Source organism: Zophobas morio, unplaced genomic scaffold (genome assembly GCF_036711695.1).
Source record: "Zophobas morio isolate AGI-343-1 ecotype UQ-CSIRO unplaced genomic scaffold, CSIRO_AGI_Zmor_V1 ptg000075l, whole genome shotgun sequence".
Taxonomy (NCBI): Eukaryota; Metazoa; Arthropoda; class Insecta; order Coleoptera; family Tenebrionidae; genus Zophobas; species Zophobas morio.
The window spans coordinates 1,121,190-1,140,658 of NW_026972180.1; the positions used below are offsets into that span (position 1 = coordinate 1,121,190).

General features: G+C 31.9%; 1 protein-coding gene across 10 annotated transcripts in view; it reads right to left on the reverse strand.

Annotated features, from left to right (window-relative positions):
- The window catches only part of LOC135143758 (transcription factor hamlet-like), a 321,297-nt gene that overhangs the window by 88,894 nt on the left and 212,934 nt on the right, over positions 1–19,469 (reverse strand). For 5 of the 10 annotated variants that reach the window (XM_064075684.1, XM_064075691.1, XM_064075693.1 and 2 more), the window contains one exon: positions 1,220–1,626. In XM_064075684.1, the coding sequence (XP_063931754.1) occupies positions 1,220–1,626 (407 nt within the window). The other 5 variants (XM_064075690.1, XM_064075687.1, XM_064075688.1 and 2 more) reach the window with 5 other exon arrangements.

The window sequence follows — 19,469 nt, forward strand, 5'->3', positions numbered from 1 at the left end:
AAATTCTTTAAAAAATATTCCCATAACTGAAACTACTCTTACTTCCTTTTATAGCAGTTTAAAATACAAATTGAAAAATGTTTTCGATTCTATCTTTGTAGAATTTTGATTTTGCCTCCAAAAATCTAGTTTTGTAAAGTAAAATAAGAAGTTAAAATCTACTAGTTCATAAAGAACAATAAAATGAGAAGTAGCTAAAAATAAACCCAATACTCAGAAACTATAGATTGTACAATTATAAAATTGTACAATCAACCACAAGATTGTATTATCAAAGTCACCAAGCAGGAAAACAACAAACAAACAATTAAATATAAGTGGACGCAAAAAAATCACAATAAAATCCAAAGCTCAAAAAATAAGTAGGTCAAAATATGAGTGATCTAGTTCCATCGGATTAAGGCGGTCTTACATTCGATAACCCGCTTTAATAATCGATTAATAGCTTTGGATCAAAACGTCAGAGCTCATCATTTCTATCACCCCGCCAAATTAAAAAATCATCGCCGCTTCTGCACCTCAAATAAATGACACAGAGATAACAGTTGTAAATATTTTCCGACGATAATTCTGCATGCGAAAATTCAGAAGCAGCTGAATGGAACCATCCCGTCTATCTACACAATTCCCAGAACTCCCGGACCCACTCTTCGCCAACCCAAATTTTCTCCCATCACCTCTATTTTTAAACGCCGCTATCTCGAGTCGATTGCCTCAATCACTTTCCTTATCTATGCCCCCTATTGATCGCACTTACTTAATGAAATACCTGATCGCGATATCTGCGAAGATCCAACTCCTCGCACGAGTTTGTTTGTACTTCATTGATAAATCCATAAAAATCACTTATCAATGGTACAATATTTATTAATAAAACCGTTTCATTCAAGGTAAAAACACTCAATGAACTGTCGAATCGAACCCACCCTTGGCACTTTTTTCCTCTCGAGTGCCGCAATCCAAACTCGAGACGCTGCAAACACGTAAAATAACACTTTTGGCAGTTAACGCGGCTCGGGTTACTAGATTGGGGTCGATCAGGGGTGCGAATTGCCAGTATTTGTATAAAGCACAATTTCCTAAAATAAGGGCGCTTAATCCCCGCGCGCTGGGGTGTGAAATTACCCCAAGAAACGGTGTCCCACACGATTCACCCGTGATACCAATACTACACCATTTCGAGAAAATTGGGTTTTGGGGGTGCGGTTTCGGCACTCACCTCCCAGGCGAAGCGGGGATCCTGGGGCACGCCGGCCCACTTGCCGTGGAAGGGGCCGTAGCGGGCGCCCTTGGGGATGGAGGTCTTGGCGAAGAGGCCGTCCTTGACGTCGATTTCGCAGGGGACGACGGCCGAGGCGAGCAGCAGCTCGCGGCATTTCGAATAGGTTATGTCCATCTTGGTACCGTTGAGGTACTTGACGTCATCACAGATCTGGTCGTAGAGTTGGTCCGCAGGCTTGAGGGTGAGCTTGCCGGGGGTGTCTTCGAGGTTGTTGTTCGAGGGGTAGTCGGAGACTTTGAGGATCTCGAGGGCTGAGTCGAATTGGGGCGGGACCATTGTTTTGTCCATCGGGTGGAGGTCTTGGTGGGGGTCGGATGAGACGTCTAGTTCATCTTCGCTTCCTTCTGGAACAGAAAACATTCTATGAAACGAGAATTATAAACAAAAATTTTAAAATTTTTTAAAAAGTTTTTGCGAAAACATGTTGGCTCAAAGTTGGCTCCGACCAATATTACTCTCTTGACCAACTAAATCATTTTGAAGTCGAAGTTGCCATCTACAGAAACGTTAATTACAGTCAAGTTTGGATAGAATGTTTCTGGTGGCAAGTTTGGTACAAATACGCGTTATAGTCGAAAACATTTTGACTCATAGTTAGCTTTAGATAACCAACTACAATATCTGTGCTAGTACCAGCCAACTCTTAAGTCAAAACGGATTTTACTTTGTTCTTTTAAGATAATTTTTAATTAATTCTTTTTGAAAAATTTTTTAACATTAATAATATGTATGCGGTAACCGAAAACGTTCTGACTCACAGTTGACTTGAGTTGGCATTTACACAAAGTAATGTGGCTACAAAATAGCAGCAATTTTAACGATTAATCGAATTCTAATATTTAAAGGACATTTTGAAATCAATGGAGTCAATGATAGTGTCGGTAGTCATAATCAACCCCAAATCTGTGTATCTAGAATAAAAAAAAGAAAGAGTTTCCTAACTGTGAATATTTTTGCCTAAAATTGGCCTTTACTAGGATGCTCCAAAGGACATAAAACGACATCACTATAAAGATAATAGCAACTTTTGACGTTATCAATGTTCCTTACACTATAGTACAGCCAACTCAAAGTCAAAATGTTTTCGACAATTCGTTATACATATAAGATTGGTTGTTTCTACTTTATTTCTGAAACCTTTCCACGCTATATTTTTGGAACCAACACGTCGAGATCTACACCTCTGAATTTTTTTTGAGAATTTTTTGACAATTGTTTAAAAGACGAAATTTTTCTAAATGCTTCTTCAAATTTCGGCCCATTTTTCACCATTTTCGAAATTTAACTCAATACATTTTCTGGTAGATTTCGAGCTCTAGATGTCTGATAACTCCAACAGTTTTCCCAGAATCGGCCTTTGAAATTTTTGCAATTTTTAGAAAATTTTGAATTTAAAATCAAACATTTTGAAAATGTTGCGCACATCGAGATCTACATACCCAATTTTTTCGAGAATTTTTAGACAACTTTTTAAAAATATAATTTTTCCAATTTTTCAGTCTTATTTAGATTTTATTTTTACAAGCCCCGCCCATCTGCCCTCTATTTTCTCAGAGGATATATCCTTACTCAAAATCAGCCCCGCCCACCCACCCTTTATTTTCTTAGATGGGTATTTCATTGGCCAAAATCAGTCTCATCTTAGCAAGTACTAGCCCTGCCCACCCACCCTTTATTTTTTTACCATGTAAAAGTGTGGTAAGATAAGTCTCATTTTGGCAAATGACATATCCTCTCAGAAAATAGGGGGTGGGTGGGCGGGCCTAGTACTTCGTAAGATGAGATTGATTTTGGCAAATGACATATCTTCTGACAAAATAGAGGGCGGGTGGGTGGGGCGAGTACTGGTTAAATGGAAAGAGGAGGTGGACGGGGCTGAGTTTACTTTTTTTCTACAGAGTCTTATAAGCAAGCATTAGTGCTCCTCACTCGTCCCTTCTTCATTCTAGTAAGTACTCTTAGCATTGTTCAGTCTTATCTTAGCAAACACTAGCCCCGCCCACCCGCCCTCTATTTTGTTAGATGGTATGTCATCTGCCAAAATCAGTCTTATCTTAGCAGGCACTAGCCCCGCCCACCCGCCCTGTTCTCAATCTAGCGATTGTATTTCTTTTCAGTATAAGACCCTCCTTTCATTCGGACTATATAAAATGAATCACTGAAATGAAGAAGGGGTGGGTGGGCGGAGTTCATTATATCATATTAATAATTCTGTCGACTGGTAATGGGAACCAATAGCTATTCGTATTTTTTTTTGTTATACTATTTGCTATAAGATGTATTTCGCATTTCAGAAGAAAAAATGGGAAAACGGATGGGTGGGCGGGGCTAAATTTAACTTGTCCAACAGTCTTTTATAAGCAAGTTACAGCATTGCAATTTATGTTTCAGAGCCAATAAAATGAGTTATCAAAATGGAATAGAAGGTATATCATTTGTCAAAATCATTCTTAACTTAGCAAGTATTAGCCCCGCCCACCCACCCTTTATGTTCTTAGACAATAGGTGATCTGCCAAAATCAGTCTTATCTTAGCAAGTACTAGCCCCGCCCACCCGCCCTGTTCTCCTTCTAACGATTTTATTTCTTTTCAGTATAAGACCCAATCTTCAATCAGACTATGTAAGATGAATCATTGAAATGAAGTAGAGGTGGGTGGGCGGGGTTAATTATATCATATTAATAATTCTGTCGAATGGGAATGGGAACAAATAGCTAACTGTAATTTCTTTTGTTACACTATTTGCTGTTAGGTTTATTTCTCATTTCAGAAGATAAAATGGGAAAACGGGTGGGTGGGCGGGGCTAAGTATAACTTTTTTCGACAAAGTCTATAAGCAAGCATTAGCCCCGCCCACCCACCCCTTCTTTGTTCTAGGAAATACTCTTAACATTGTTCAGTCTCATCTTGACAAGTACTAGCGCCGCCCACCCGCCCTTTATTTTTTATATGGTACGTCATTTGCCAAAATCAGTCTTAGCAAATACTAGCCCCGCCCGCACGTGTGTTCTCATTCTAACGATTTTATTTTTTTTCTCTATAAGATCCACCCTTCAATTAGATGTAATCACTGAAATGAAGGAGGGGTGGGTGGGCGGGGTTAATTATATCATATTAATACTTCTGTCGACTGGGAATGGGTACTAATGGCTCTTAATCGTAATTTCTTTTGTTGCACTATTTGTTATAAGATTTATTTCTCATTTCATAAGATAAACTCAGAAAACGGGTGGGTGGGCGGGACTAAGTTTAACTTTTCCTGCAGGGTCTTTTATAAGTAAGTAACAAGCATTTCAACTTCCATCTCAGAGCCAATAAAATGAGTAATCAAAGTGGAATGGGGGTGGGTGGGCGGGGTCACTTTAGATTATGGTTTAAATCTTAAATTCTACCGCTTGTCAGAATAAAATTCAAGTCCCATTTTACAGTAAATAAAATAAGTCGGTGAAATGGAAAAATTAGGCAGGCGGGGCTGAGTTTACTTCTTTTCGACAAAGTCTTATAAGCTAGCATTAGCCTCGCCCACCCACCCCTTCTTCATTCTAGTAAATACTCTTAACATTGTTCAGTCTTACTAGCGCCGCCCATCTCCCTTCTATTTTCTCAGAAGGTATATCATTTGTCAAAATTAGTTTCATCTTAGCAAGTACTGGCCCCGCCCACCCACCCTTTATTTTTTGGTTGATACGCCATTTGCCAAAATCAGTCTTATCTTGGCAAGTACTAGCCCCGCCCACCCGCCCTTTACTTTTTTAGATGGTACGTCATTTGCCAAAATCAATCTTATCTTAGCAAGTACTAGCCCCACCCACCCTCCCTGTTCTCATTCTTCCGATTTTATTTCTTTTCAGTATAAGATCCACTAATATGTAAAATGTATCACTGTAATGAAGGAGGGGTGGGTGGGCGGGGTGAATTAGTCATATTAGTGATTCTGTCGACTGAGAATGGGAAAAAATAGCTAGTCGTAATTTCTTTTGTTATACTAAGTATTTGCTAGAAGATTTATTTCTCATTTCAGAAGATAAAATTAGAAAACGGGTGGGTGGGCGGGGCTAAGTTTAACTTTTTTCGACAAAGTCTTATAAGCAAGCATTAGCCCCGCCCACCCACCCCTTCTTTGTTCTAGGAAATACTCTGAACATTGTTCAGTCTTATCTTACCAGATACTAGCCCCGCCTACCCGCCCTTTAGTTTTTTAGATGGTACGTCATTTGCCAAAATCAGTCTTACCTTAGCAAGTACAGCACATCGAGATCCTACATCCCTGAATTTTTTGAGAATTTTTACACAACTTTTTTAAAAGTGAAATTTTTCCAATACTTCTTTCAAATTTCGGCCCACTTTTAACCATTTTCGAAACTTAACTAAACACATTTTCTTGTAGATTTCCTTTGAAATATCGAAATTTTTGGAATTTTTAGAAAATTTGACCTTAAAATCGAACATTTTGAAAATGTTGGACGATAAACATAAACACGCTATATTTTTGGTATCCGCACGTCGAGATTTTTTGAGAATTTTTAGACAACTTTTTCAAAAATTGAGATTTTTTGAATATTTCTCTTCTTCAAATTTTGGGCTATTTTTGACCATTTTCGAAACTTTACTAACGACGATGTTTGTTTAATAACTCCAACTTCTCCAGAATCGCAAATTTTCAAAAATGAATAAGAAATATCAAAAATTTTAAAATTTGAAAACAACAGTTTCTAAAAGATTTTTGTGAAATTTATTTAAAATTTAGTTATTTTTGTTCTTTTTACTTTAGTACATGCGAATATTTCTCAAAATTCAGTTTAAAAACTGAAAAATTTTAGGTGAAATTTTGAAAATTTAAAAAAGAGAACCTCAGAAACGGTTCCAAATTGAAGTCTAGTAAATCAAAATTTATACTACAAGAAACCCAAAATTTTGCAAAACTTTAAAATCACTAACAAGTATCAAGAACTTAAAAATTTCAAATCGACACGTTTTGAAAATTTTTAAAAATGAAAGAACTATGAACACAAAAAATGGCTTCATAAAAATCCACTTTTTAAATTTTTGAAATTTATTCGAAATGTATTTATCCTTTGTTATTCTTTTTGTTACAGAACATGTCAATGGGTCTAAAAATTCAAAAATCTTCAAATTAGTAACAAATATTTATCAAAAAAATTTTAATTTCAAAAACTCTTTTTGAAACGTTTTATATAAAAAATGGCTTCATTAAATTATTTTATTTTATAAATAAATCACTGTTAACAGAATTGTTCATTTGAAAATTGTGTATGTAAAAACAAAATTTATGAAGCTGAAAATTACAGAGAAAAATCCAAAATTATAAAAACTTCAGAATTCGTAAGAACCGAAATCCGATTCAAACTAATTTAATGAAATCTTAAATATTCATTATTAATAAGATTTATACTAAAAAATTAACCCGAAAAATTTTAAAAATCGTGTAAATGAAAAATCGAAAACAAACTGCAAATCGCAAAATCCAAAATTTAAAAAATAGAAAAAATGAAAAATCGAAAAATTGAAGAATCGAAAACTGAGAAATCGGGAAACTGAAAAATCCCAAAACTGAAGTCAAAAAATTGGGAAATGGAAAAATTGAAAAATAGAAACAGTCAAATATTGGAAAATCGAAAATTTAAAATATTGAAAAATTGAAAGATTTAATAACCAAAAAATTGAAAATAGAAAAAATTAGAAACCTTAAAATAACTAAAAATCGAAAAATTAAAGAATCGAGAAACTGAAAAATCGAGAAAATGAAAAATCGAAACATCGAAAAATTGAAAAATCGAAACATTGCAAAAATCGAAAAATTTTAAATTTCCCAAATTGAAATCGAAAACTTAAAAAGCCGAAAAACCTAGAAGACGAAAAATTTAAAAAATAAAGTTTAAAATAGGGGAATTAAAACATCGGAAAACTGAAAAATCCGGAAACTGAAATCTTGCCAAAATTAAAATGTTGAAAACTTAAAAAACCGAGATTTCGAGAACTTGAGAAATTGAAGTACATATTAAAAATTAAAAGATCAAAAAATCAAAAAATTGAAACATTGAAAAACTGAAAATTAAAAAAAAACCCGAATTGATTTCTCGAAAAATTAGGAAACTTAAAAATCCAAACATAGAAAAATTGAAATATCCTAAAATCGAAACAAAAGAAACGAAAAGTAGAAAAATTATCCATAAGAAATTGGTATTAAAGGTTGTTATACAATCTGGATGCGTAAGGAAAAATTCGAGGCGGATTCATAGTGCAGGAGTAACGTTGGAAAAAAGTCAGATTAATTCTTTAACCCGATCTTTTATAACAAAAAAAATATTTTTTTAGCTTTTCAATTATAACAAAAGTCGAAAAAAAATTTTTTTAGGCTGCGTCATCAAATTCTTAATTCTTAATTTTGGTTGAGAAATCGAAACATCAAAAAATTTAAAAATCCAGAAATTGAAAGATTCCCAAAATTGAAACGTTGATAAATCGTGAAATTCAAATATTTGAAAATACAAAAACTCTAAGGGTAGAAAAAAATAAAATCAGGGAATGTTGAAAACTTGAGAAATCGAAAACTTGAAAGGTTGGAAATCAAAAAATCGAAAAATTTTAATAATTGAAAGGCCAGGATGTCGACAAATCGAAAAATTAAAGTATTAAAAACCAAAAGATAGTTCGAAATCGAAACATTGAAAAATTTAAAAATCGAAACATCGAAAAATTGGAAAATCGAGAAATCGAAAAATTGAAATATCCAAAAATCGAAACATAAAACATCGAGAAGTAGAAAAATGAGCGACAAGACATTGAAAAATTGAAAAACCGGCAAACATTGAGAAACCGAAAAACTGAAACATAAAAACCGAAAAATGGCTGTGATTTCATAAGAATTATTAGATCTTATTATGACAAATTTTATTTTTTTTACGATAATCCCCATACTGTAAAAAATGTAGATGCCATTCACATGCGCAGTCCGTTGAAATTAGTATGAAAGGTTGTATTTTTTCACGAAGAAATTCAAGGCAGTTTCATAGACCACAACTACAGCAGTATGTTATTTTAGAAAATCTAAATCGTATTTATCATCAAAAAGTTTGACGTAACGTCATCAAATTGTTAGTGGGGATGATTAAACAAGATTGGATTAGCGTTTTACCGTCTATATGATCAACCGTAAATGCTAGTCACATGAGCATAGCAGAGTGTTTTTGATAATGGATCTATTATTATTATTATTATTATTACTTGAAAGACGTTTTTATGCAAAAAGGTAGTCAAATTTGTATTGCATTGTAGAAAATGTGATACGTAATGTCTTGAAAACAATATCTAAATTAAAACCCAGACAACTTGAAAATTAAAAAATTAGACTAAAATTGTAAAATTGACAATATAAAAAAAATTCTTCCAGAGAAAAATCCGAAGTTTGAAATTTTTAAATTATTTCACATTTGAAAATTGTGTATGTAAAAACAAAATTTATGGAGCTGAAAATTACAAAGAAAAATCCAAAAATATAAAATCTTCATAATTCGAAAGAACCGAAATCCGATTCAAACTAATTTAATGAAATCTTAAATATTCATTATTAATAAACAGATTTATACAAAAAAAAATGCCCGAAATCGCATTTTCATCACCCGATCACACTCCCTTTTCGAAATTCTCCCACGCAGGTGCATGTTTACATTACAAAAGTAACCTCCGCCTGATTGCTAATGAACCCGGAGGACAAAGGCGCCCAGACGTGACGTCACGGTAATATAAAGATTGATATTGTTGTAGCTTGGATCCCATTCATATCTCCTGGTTATGAATACAAGATATGACTTTTCGGAAATGTACGCATCGTCGCAAAAATTTCATGCTGGCTTTTGTCTTTGGTGTTAGTCGCGCCGGACGTGTCTTCAAAGGAACAATGACGACAATTTACACTTAATTTTTCCCCCGGCGTTGTTTTGTTGATAAACAATTGGAAACGAATAGATAAGATTGGAGTTTTTGTATTGTGGCGTGATGAATCGCAGCCTATTTGAGTTATTAGTTCCCGGAAAAAGAGACGCCTTGTGCTGCCGATCCGCAGGTGGAAGAAACTTGATTCCACGTCGTCGCTATTTACATTTTTAGTAAGCAGCGGTGTTGGTGGATCTGTGTTGACACGCCGACTAATTTATAATTTATTTTCGGGGTTGCTTTCGGTTTTTGTGAAATTTGGCACACTCGTGCTAACTAGTAATGGTCCTTCGTCCTTTTATGGTTTGTTTGAGTTGATTATTTCGGATATCGTACCGAAAACACAGGTCGCATTGTCGGACCGACTGTTTGCCGAGGATTACATAGGATCCTAATGATGCCGCAGTTCTCATGTTTCGGCAATTCTACAGTGATTTGAGACACGGCTATCTGTCCCAATATTGACACAACCAACACGCTTTTCCTTACTGGAATACCAAGAGGAATGGCGTTTGGATACCTCTGCCCAGACCCGGGCTGAATTGAGAGAGAATATTGCTTTGTGTCGTGGAAGTTTCAAGTTTCTAAAGGTAGTGCAGCAGTTTTAGGCCAAAGGTGGAAATTATTTAAAAATTTCAAACTTCGGATTTTTCGCTGAAAGAATTTATTTATATTGTTAATTTTACAATTTTAGTCTAATTTTTTAATTTTCAAGTTGTATGGTTTTTAATTTAGATATTATTTTCAAGACATTACGTATCACATTTTCTACAATGCAAATTTTACATTCTTAATAATTTTCTCATGCAACCATTGTTTTTTTACCTTTTTGCATAAAGTCTTTCAAGAAATATTTTGTATGAAATAGCGCCCCAACTAACGACTTTTTTAATATAATAGATCTATTATCAAAAACACTCTGCTATGCTCATGTGACTAGCATTTACGGTTGATCGTGTAGACGGTAAAACGCTAATCCAATCTTGTTTAATCATCCCCACTAACAGTTTGATGACGTTACATCAAACTCATTCATGATAAATACGATTTAGATTTTCTAAAATAATACTCCTGTAGTTGTGGTCTATGAAACTGCCTTGAATTTTTTCGCGAAAAAATACAACCTTCCATACTAATTTAAACGGACTGCGCATGTGAATGGTATCTACATTTTTTACAGTATGGGGATTATCGTAAAAAAAAATAAAATTTTTCAAAATAAGATTTAATAATTCTTATGAAATAACGTCCATTTTTCGGTTTTTATGTTTCAGTTTTTCGGTTTCTCAATGTTTGCCGGTTTTTCAATTTTTCAATTTCTTATTGCTCATTTTTCTACGTCTCGATGTTTTATGTTTCGATTTTTGGATATTTCAATTTTTCGATTTCTCGATTTTCCAGTTTTTCGATGTTTCGATTTTTAAATTTTTCAATGTCTCGATTTCGAACTGTCTTTTGGTTTTTAATACTTCAATTTTGCGATTTCTCGACGTCTTGGCCTTTCGATTATTAAAATTTTTCGATTTTTCGATTTCTCAAGTTTTCAACATTTCAATTTTGGCAAGATTTCAATTCCTGGATTTTTCAATTTTTCGATGTTTTAATTCCCGGATTTTATTTTTTTCTACCTTTAGAGTTTTCGTATTTTCAAATATGTATTTGGTTTTCACGATTTATCAACGTTTCAATTTTGGGAATTTTTCAATTTCTGGATTTTTCAATTTTTGTATGTTTCGATTTCTCAACCAAAATTAAGAATTAAGAATTTGATAACGCCGCCTAAAAATTTTTTTTTTTCGACTTGTCTTACTAATTTTAGATTATAAAATTGTAAGTAATTGAAAAACTAAAAAAGCAATTTTTTTGTTATAAAAGATAGGATTAAAGAATTAACTTTTTTCCAACGTTACTCCTGCACTTGTGGCTTATGAATCCGCCTCGAATTTTTCCTTACGCATCCAGATTGTATAACAACCTTCAATACCAATTTCTTATCGATCATTTTTCTACTTTTCGATCTTTTATGTTTCGATTTTCGGATGTTTCAATTTTTCGATGTTTGGATTTTTAAATTTCCTAATTTTTCGAGAAATCAACTTGTTTTTTTTATTTTTCAATTTTTCAATGTTTCAATTTTTTGATTTTTTGATCTTTTAATTTTTAAATATTAAAATTTTTCAATTTTTCGATTTCTCAAGCTCTCGAGTTTTCGATTTCTTAAGTTTTCAACATTTTAATTTTGGCAAGATTTCAGTTTCCGGATTTTTCAGTTTTCCGATGTTTTAATTTCCCGATTTTAATCTTTTGTTATTTAAATTTTTCGTCTTTTAGATTTTTCGGCTTTTCAAGTTTTCGATTTCATGATTTATGAACATTTTTGCAATGTTTCGATTTTTCAATTGTCCGATGCTTCGATTTTGTATTTTCTCGATTTTGCAGTTTCTCGATTCTTTAATTTTTCAATTTTTCGTTATTAAGGTTTTTAATTTTTTCTATTTTCAATTTTTTGGTTTTTAAATCTTTCAATTTTTCAATTTCTTATCGCTCATTTTTCTACTTCTCGATGTTTTATGTTTCGATTTTTGGATACTTCAATTTTTCTATTTCTCGATTTTCCAATTTTTCGATGTTTCGAACTATCTTTTGGTTTTTAATACTTTAATTTTGCGATTTCTCGACAACCTGGCCTTTCGATTATTAAAATTTTCCGATTTTTCGATTTCTAACCTTTCAAGTTTTCGATTTCTCAAATTTTCAACATTTCAATTTTGGCAAAATTTCAATTCCTGGATTTTTCAATTTTTCGATGTTTTAATTCCCTGATTTTATTTTTTTCTACCTTTAGAGTTTTCGTATTTTCAAATATTTGGTTTTCACGATTTATCAACGTTTCAATTTTGGGAATCTTTCAATTTCTGGATTTTTCAATTTTTTGATGTTTCGATTTCTCAACCAAAATTAAGAATTATGAATTTGATGACGCCGCCTAAAAAAAATTTTTTTTTCGACTTTTCTTACTTCTTTTAGATTATAAAATTGTAAATAATTGAAAAGCTAAAAAAACAATTTTTTTGTTATAAAAGATAGGATTAAAGAATTAACTTTTTTCCAACGTTACTCCTGCAGTCGTGGCTTATGAATCTGCCTCGAATTTTTCCTTACGCATCCAGATTGTATAATAACCTTCAATACCAATTTCTTATCGATAATTTTTCTACTTTTCGATCTTTTATGTTTCGATTTTCGGATGTTTCAATTTTTCGATGTTTGGATTTTTAAATTTCATAATTTTTCGAGAAATCAATTTGGGTTTTTTTTTGATTTTTCAATTTTTCAATGTTTCAATTTTTTGATGTTTTGATCTTTTAATTTTTAAATATTAAAATTTTTCAATTTTTCGATTTCTCAAGCTCTCGAGTTTTCGATTTCTTAAGTTTTCAACATTTTAATTTTGGTAAGATTTCAGTTTCCGGATTTTTCACTTTTCCGATGTTTTAATTTCCCGATTTTAATCTTTTGTTATTTAAATTTTTCGTCGTTTAGATTTTTCGGCTTTTCAAGTTTTCGATTTCACGCGATTTATCAACATTTCAATTCTTGGATGTTTCGATTTTTCATTTTATCGATTTTTCAGTTTCTCGATTGTTTAATTTTTCGGTTTTTCATTATTTTACGATTTTCAGTTTTTTCTATTTTCAATTTTTTGGTTTTTTGATTTTACAATTTTTTAATTTTTCGATTTTCCAATATTTGGATGTTTCGATTTTTCAATTTTTCCATTTGCGAATTTTTTGACATTTCAGTTTAGGGATTTTTCAATTTCCCGATTTCTCAGTTTTCGATTCTTCAATTTTTCAATTTTTCATTTTTTCTATTTTTTAAATTTTTGATTTTGCGATTCGTCGTTTGTTTTCGATTTTTCATTTCTACGATTTTTAAAATTTCTCCATTTTTCAACTTTTCGATAATACGATATCCCTATTTTTAATTTCTGGATTTTTCAATTTTTTGATGATTCGATTTCTCAATCTTCCGATTTTTCGACTCCTCAGTTTTTTGATTTTTCAACTTGTGGTTTTTAAAATTTTTTATTTTTCGGTTTTCAAATCTAAAAACCTTTCGGTTTCTTGATTCTTCGATTTCCCGATTTTTCGGTTCCTCAATTTTTCATGTCCTTAATTTTAATTTTTCATTTTCTCGATTTTTTGATTTTCATTTTTTCGATGTTTCTTTGATTTTGTGTTTAGTTTACTCAATTTATCAATCCTTGATTTTTCTCATTGTCATTTTATATTTTTAGTTTTTCAATTTTACAAATTTTCCCTTTTTTATTCGAGAACTTAAAAATTGAAATGTCTGAAAACCGAAAATACGAGAAACTGCAAATTCGAAAAAGTGTAAAATAGAAAACTTTTAAATCGAAGAACTGAAGAAACGAAAAATTGAAATATTGAAAAAATTAAAAATTGAGAAACTTAAAAATCGAAAAAAATTAATGATTGGAAACATTGGAAAACCCAAAAGTTGTAAAATCAAAAATTATGGAATCGTCAATTTTTTTTTATTTGTAAAGGCGAAAAACTAACACTGAAAATGAAAAATGAAATATCGAGAAATTCAAAATTTTGTCAATGTTTCTTTCGATTTTGTGTTTCGTTTATTCAATTTTTCAATCTTTGATTTTTCAATTTCTCATGTTCATTTTATACTTTTAGTTTTTCATGTTTGATTTTTCAGTTTTACATCTTTTCTTTTTTTTGATTCGAAAATTTAAAAATTGAAAAACTGCAAATCGAAGAACTGAAGAAACCAAAAATTGAAATATTGAAAAAATTAGAAACTGAAAAATTTTAAAAACGAAAAAAATGTATAATTCGAAACTTTGGAAAATCCAAAAGTTGCAAAATCAAAAATTATAGAATCGCAAAATTGTAACATTGAAAATGAAAAATGAAATATCGAGAAATTCAAAATTTTTTAAATGTTTCTTTCGATTTTGTGTTTCGTTTATTCAATTTTTCAATCATTGATTTTTCAATTTCTCATTTTCATTTTATACTTTTAGTTTTTCATGTTTGATTTTTCAGTTTTACAACTTTTCCTTTTTTTGGTTGGAAAACTTAAAAATTGAAAAATTGCAAATCGTAGAACTGAAGAAACCAAAAATTGAAATGTTGAAAAAATTAAAAACTGAAAAACTTAAAAATCTAAAAAAAAATATAATTCGAAACATTGGAAAATCCAAAAGTTGGAAAATCAAAAATTATAGAATCGTCAAAATTGTAAAGGCGAAAAAATGTATCATTGAAAATGAAAAATGAAATATCGAGAAATTCAAATTTTTCTTAAAGTTTCTTTCGATTTTATGTGTCGTTTATTCAATTTTTCAGTCTTTGAAGTTTCAATTTCCCATTTTCATTTTATATTTTTAGTTTTTCATTTTTGACTTTTCGATTTAACAAATTTTCCCTTTGTTTTTTGATTCGAGAACTTAAAAATTGAAAAATTGCAAATCGAAGAATTGAAGAAACGAAAAATTGAAATACTGAAAAAATTAAAATTGGAAAACTGAAAAATCGAAAAAAATTAATAATTCAAAACACTGGAAAATCCAAAAGTTGCCAAATCAAAAATTATAGAATCGTCAAAATTGTAAAGGCGAAAAACTATAACACTGAAAATGAAAAATAAAATATCCAGAAATTCAAAAATAAAAAATAAAAAAAATGGAAAAACCGAATAAATGAAAAAGTTTTAAAATCCAATTACCTGGAAAAATTCAGAAGGCATAAAATTGAAAAACTTACAAATTTTAAAAATTATAATTATTATTACATTGTATTTAAGACGAAAGCTAGGAAAATTGTCAATCAAAAATTGAAGAAGCGAAAAATTGAAAACTCCAGAAATTGAGGAATCTACAATTAAAAAAAAACTGAAAATAAAAAATCCAAAATTAAAGTTGTTTTAATGTACAGAACCTCCCCGCGTTGAGTTTAAAACAGGAAAAAATTTGTTGTAATTTAAAAAAAATATATAAAAAAAATCTGCGTTCTTCAAAAATGTTGCGTAATAAATGCTATTGAAATTTTATTAAATAACATACTCCTAAACTTGTGGTTTATGTGTCTGCTTCGATTCTTAACTTATACAGATTCTAATAAACAATAAAATTCCGCAAACTAAAATTTTATAATATTTTGAAGAAGCTGCATTTGTAGCAACATTGTAAACATAAATTTTGTTTATTGCTTGCGAATGTGTGTCAAAATCGCAGGAAACGAAAATTACAATAATTAAATAAAATATAAAACGCTATCAAAAACTGAATAAGACTCATAATTTTTTACTTTTTCTAGTACTTTTAGAGTTTAAAGTGGCAAATAATTGAAAAACTAAAAAAATAAACACAGTTCTGGTTTCAAAAAAATTAAATTATTGTTTTTTTTTAATCCTATTTATTAATTTTCCAACTCTACTTCTGTACTTGTGGGTTATGAATCCGAGTCGAGCTTTTCCCCTTGGCGTTCAAGCTGTACACAACCTTTTATACTAAATTAGGGCCTGCTCGTAACGCGGATTCGACCTTTGCTACCTTTTTTTTTCTTACCTTGTGACAGGTAGTTTCTACATTTTTTAGCTTGTACAGGTTATCAAAGAAATAAATTTCTCAAAAACAAATTTTATAACAATTCGAAGAAATCGAGACTTAGGGAAGTTCTGTCTAAATAATCTTGCACTACCAACCAAATGTGTTTTTTAATATACAGTATGTCCCCGGATTGAGTTTACAAGAAGGAAAAATTTTAAAAAATAATGTCAAAGAAATACAAATTTTTGTTTATGCGACTAAAACTACCAAAGTATAAACATGTGTTTAAATAAACAACAAACATTAAGTTTTTTTTTTTAAATAAATTGTTTGAAAAAAATATTATCCATTTAAAAAAAAACTGCTCTATTTAAAAGATTGTGTGGGTGAAGTACTTATTTTAAATCAAGACAGAATTTTTATTCCTTTGACATTTTTCTGCAAAATTTACAAATAAAAAAAAATTGTTAATATGGGAACATACTGTAGATCCACTGTCAAAACCAGTGCTGTTCTCATGTGACTATCATGCCCCATTAATAAATAGTATTCAAATTATGGGATAAACAAATTTCGGGAAGCCTCCTGCTAAATTAAATACTAATTAATTTTAATTAATTCTTAGATAAATAAAAACTTGCTTTTTGCCAGGGTTGGTCCGATTTTAATAATCTTAAATTACGAAAATATCATGCATATCAGATTTTTGGTCCCTGAGCAATTTAACAATTTAAATCAAAATAAATTGAACATTGTGTATAATAAAATATTTCCAACAAAATTAAACGCCAATTTTCTTTTGATATTTTACTTCCTTAGTGTATGAAAAAAATTGGTGTTTTTAATATACAGTATGTTCCCGGATTAAGTATACAGAAAGAAAAAATCATGTTCTTAAGAAAATAGTGTATTTCTTAACTGAAACAATCTGTATAGTGACACTGTAAACACCATCAAACGCAAGACCGAAAAAATTCATCTCCGGTGGTTTTAAATTTGTATTTAATCACAATTATTTAATACACTTTTCCTAATGTCTAAAATATTTGAAAAATATCAAAGCAAATTGGTTGAATATTTTTGGCTAAACACTCTGTATTAAAATAATTATTCTCAATTCGGTTACTAGGAATTCTATGTTTGTTTTATCACACAAATCTGAAAAAAAGTGGATTAAGAATGTCTCAGTTCTTTGAAGTTACACATTTTTTTTTAATTCTCATTATTCGTTTTTGGTCGTTTCAATTAATGTCTCAGATAAGGCACCTGTAGTGAAATAAAGGTGTTATTGTTAACAAACACGAAAGAAGTGAAGAAGTGAAAGTAAAAATATTGAAAAGAACAATAAAAAAATTACCTAAAGTGGGTGACAACAGAAATATTTTTTCAGTCGAAAAACAACTATTTAACGTTAATATTTACAAATGTCTCTGAATTCTTTATTTTTACAAAATTTAATGTTTTGTTTCTTCTAACAATTCATACAGATGCATTTTTCCTCAACTTTTACGTAATAGATGCTCTTAAATTCTTAAAATTAATAACTTGTTAATAAGCATGAAACGAAATAAGTACGTCAATAAAGAAATAAAATTACGCAGATAAACGGATCAAAAATTAAGAAGCCGAGTCGGCAAAATCACACACCACTACATAGTTTTGAAACAAACACGCGCACTCAAACTCATAATGAGCAAAGAAAACAAATCTCGAACAATGAAACATCACACAATATTATAATTAATACAAAATCAAATAATGAGATAAATGTTTTAATAGCAAGGAGAATAAGTAAGCGCAATTTGCACTTCATTTCGCCGTCAAATGGTTATTAGAGAAACACAGCACAGCATAATCGAGTCGTAAACGCTAGCAAATTAAAAAAAACCGTCTGCGTGGTAGTCATTTGAATACAGAAAAAAATCGAAAAAGTGCGAACAAAAATTAGTCCAAAAAAAAAATTGGGTTGGATAATTTATGCTTCAGGATAAAGTACAATGAAAATCCAGTCTGATTAAACAAGCGCGGTTTGTTTGTTTTTTGTTGTTTTAGCTAGATTTAAATAAAACGTCGTCCTTGCACCCACTCTCGAAACAAAAAAGCTCGCCCTCCCGATAACGCATTCCACCCCGAAAACTCCCCCAATAAACTCCCGTTTTAGCAACCTCCATTAAACCTCGAGTTAAAAGCCGGCTCGCGTTAAAAAACGTGATAATAGTGTGCAAGTTGACACTTTCGCCTTTTTTCCTCCCGCAAATCTAGATGGAGCACGATCCTGCGATTGCAGCAGGTCGTTGTCCTGCTAAGATAACAATAACATATTGTTTAGTCCTGCACAAAATATTGCCATTGTGCTAGGTTATGTTACGTGCTTCGCAGAAAGTAGCGTTTCGCATTGTTTACGTAGTAGAGCAATTAAGCTGTTAATTAACAGGACGAAAAGACATCAGTTAAGCTCTGCGGTCGGCGGTTAATTTTCATTCCAAATTAACCACCGAGAGATAAAGAACGTCCTATCGAAGGATATCCGTCTTAATGCGCTCTCGCGGGCCCAATTAGCACCATCGTCCGCATTTAAAACGACGCAGAACCCATTTTGATAAAAAGGGACCCATTTATCAAAAAAAATTGATATCGATTCCGCCGCGTACGCACCTGTCATAATTTTCTTGATCATAGTCCAGCACTCAGCCGCGCACCGCACTCATCACTTTGATAATCGATAGTTGATAGTTGATAACTGGCGATTGATAATCGAGCAACGTGAGCGCTGTCGGTCCACAACACACTGACTTTCAGGATGCTCCAGGATCCGGGACTTCTGTCAGGGGCGTGTTTAGGGTGGGGCGAGTGGGCAGGGCTATCCCACAGGATAACCCCCACCCCTCGCTTCGGTGGTGTCTGTGATAGTCAGTGCTCTGCTTGTCTTGTGTCGGCGGCAGGTTGGGGATGCTGCTGCGCTTTAAACTTCACTTGTTGGAGGATCGTGATCGATTGGGGCGGCGGGGGCGGTAAATAGGTCACGCGAAAATTACAAGCAAATCGGGAGAATTACCCGCAAGGACCACGCAGGTAATTGGCGGCTATTCAACGACGTTTTTACCTGACGATGACTTTATTCGCATCGACACCTTTTTCTGCGTTTCGGGGTAGGTAGCTTCTGTTTGGGTACAATGGAGATGTATCTGGGGACGTGAATGGTGCCATCGGAGTGTCACCGCTGGAATTGCTTGTTGGGCTTTGTGTCTCGGAAAATATGGATGTCTTCTTCAGACCGTAAATTGAATAAAAAATGTCTAGGACGTGTATTCTCACCAGTATTGATTGTGAACTTTTTCGAGTCGGAACTATCACGATCACTGAAGTCCACTGAAATTTTAATTGCAACGCCGCATAACCTCTCGGAAACCTATGAAAAAATCTATCCTAAACCACCATAAAAGATAGAGATATCAATTAAAAAAATGGGGTGACGTCATTTCCGCACGAGCCAAGAAAGCTACTGCTTTCCTTTAAGACGATAAAATAAGTTTTGCCTTATCAGAAATATTACTTAATGAAATATTTGGGTTTGAGATGATGACTATTGGTCAGGGTGAAGAGAAGCTAACTGATTGACTGAGATAATTATTATTGATAGAA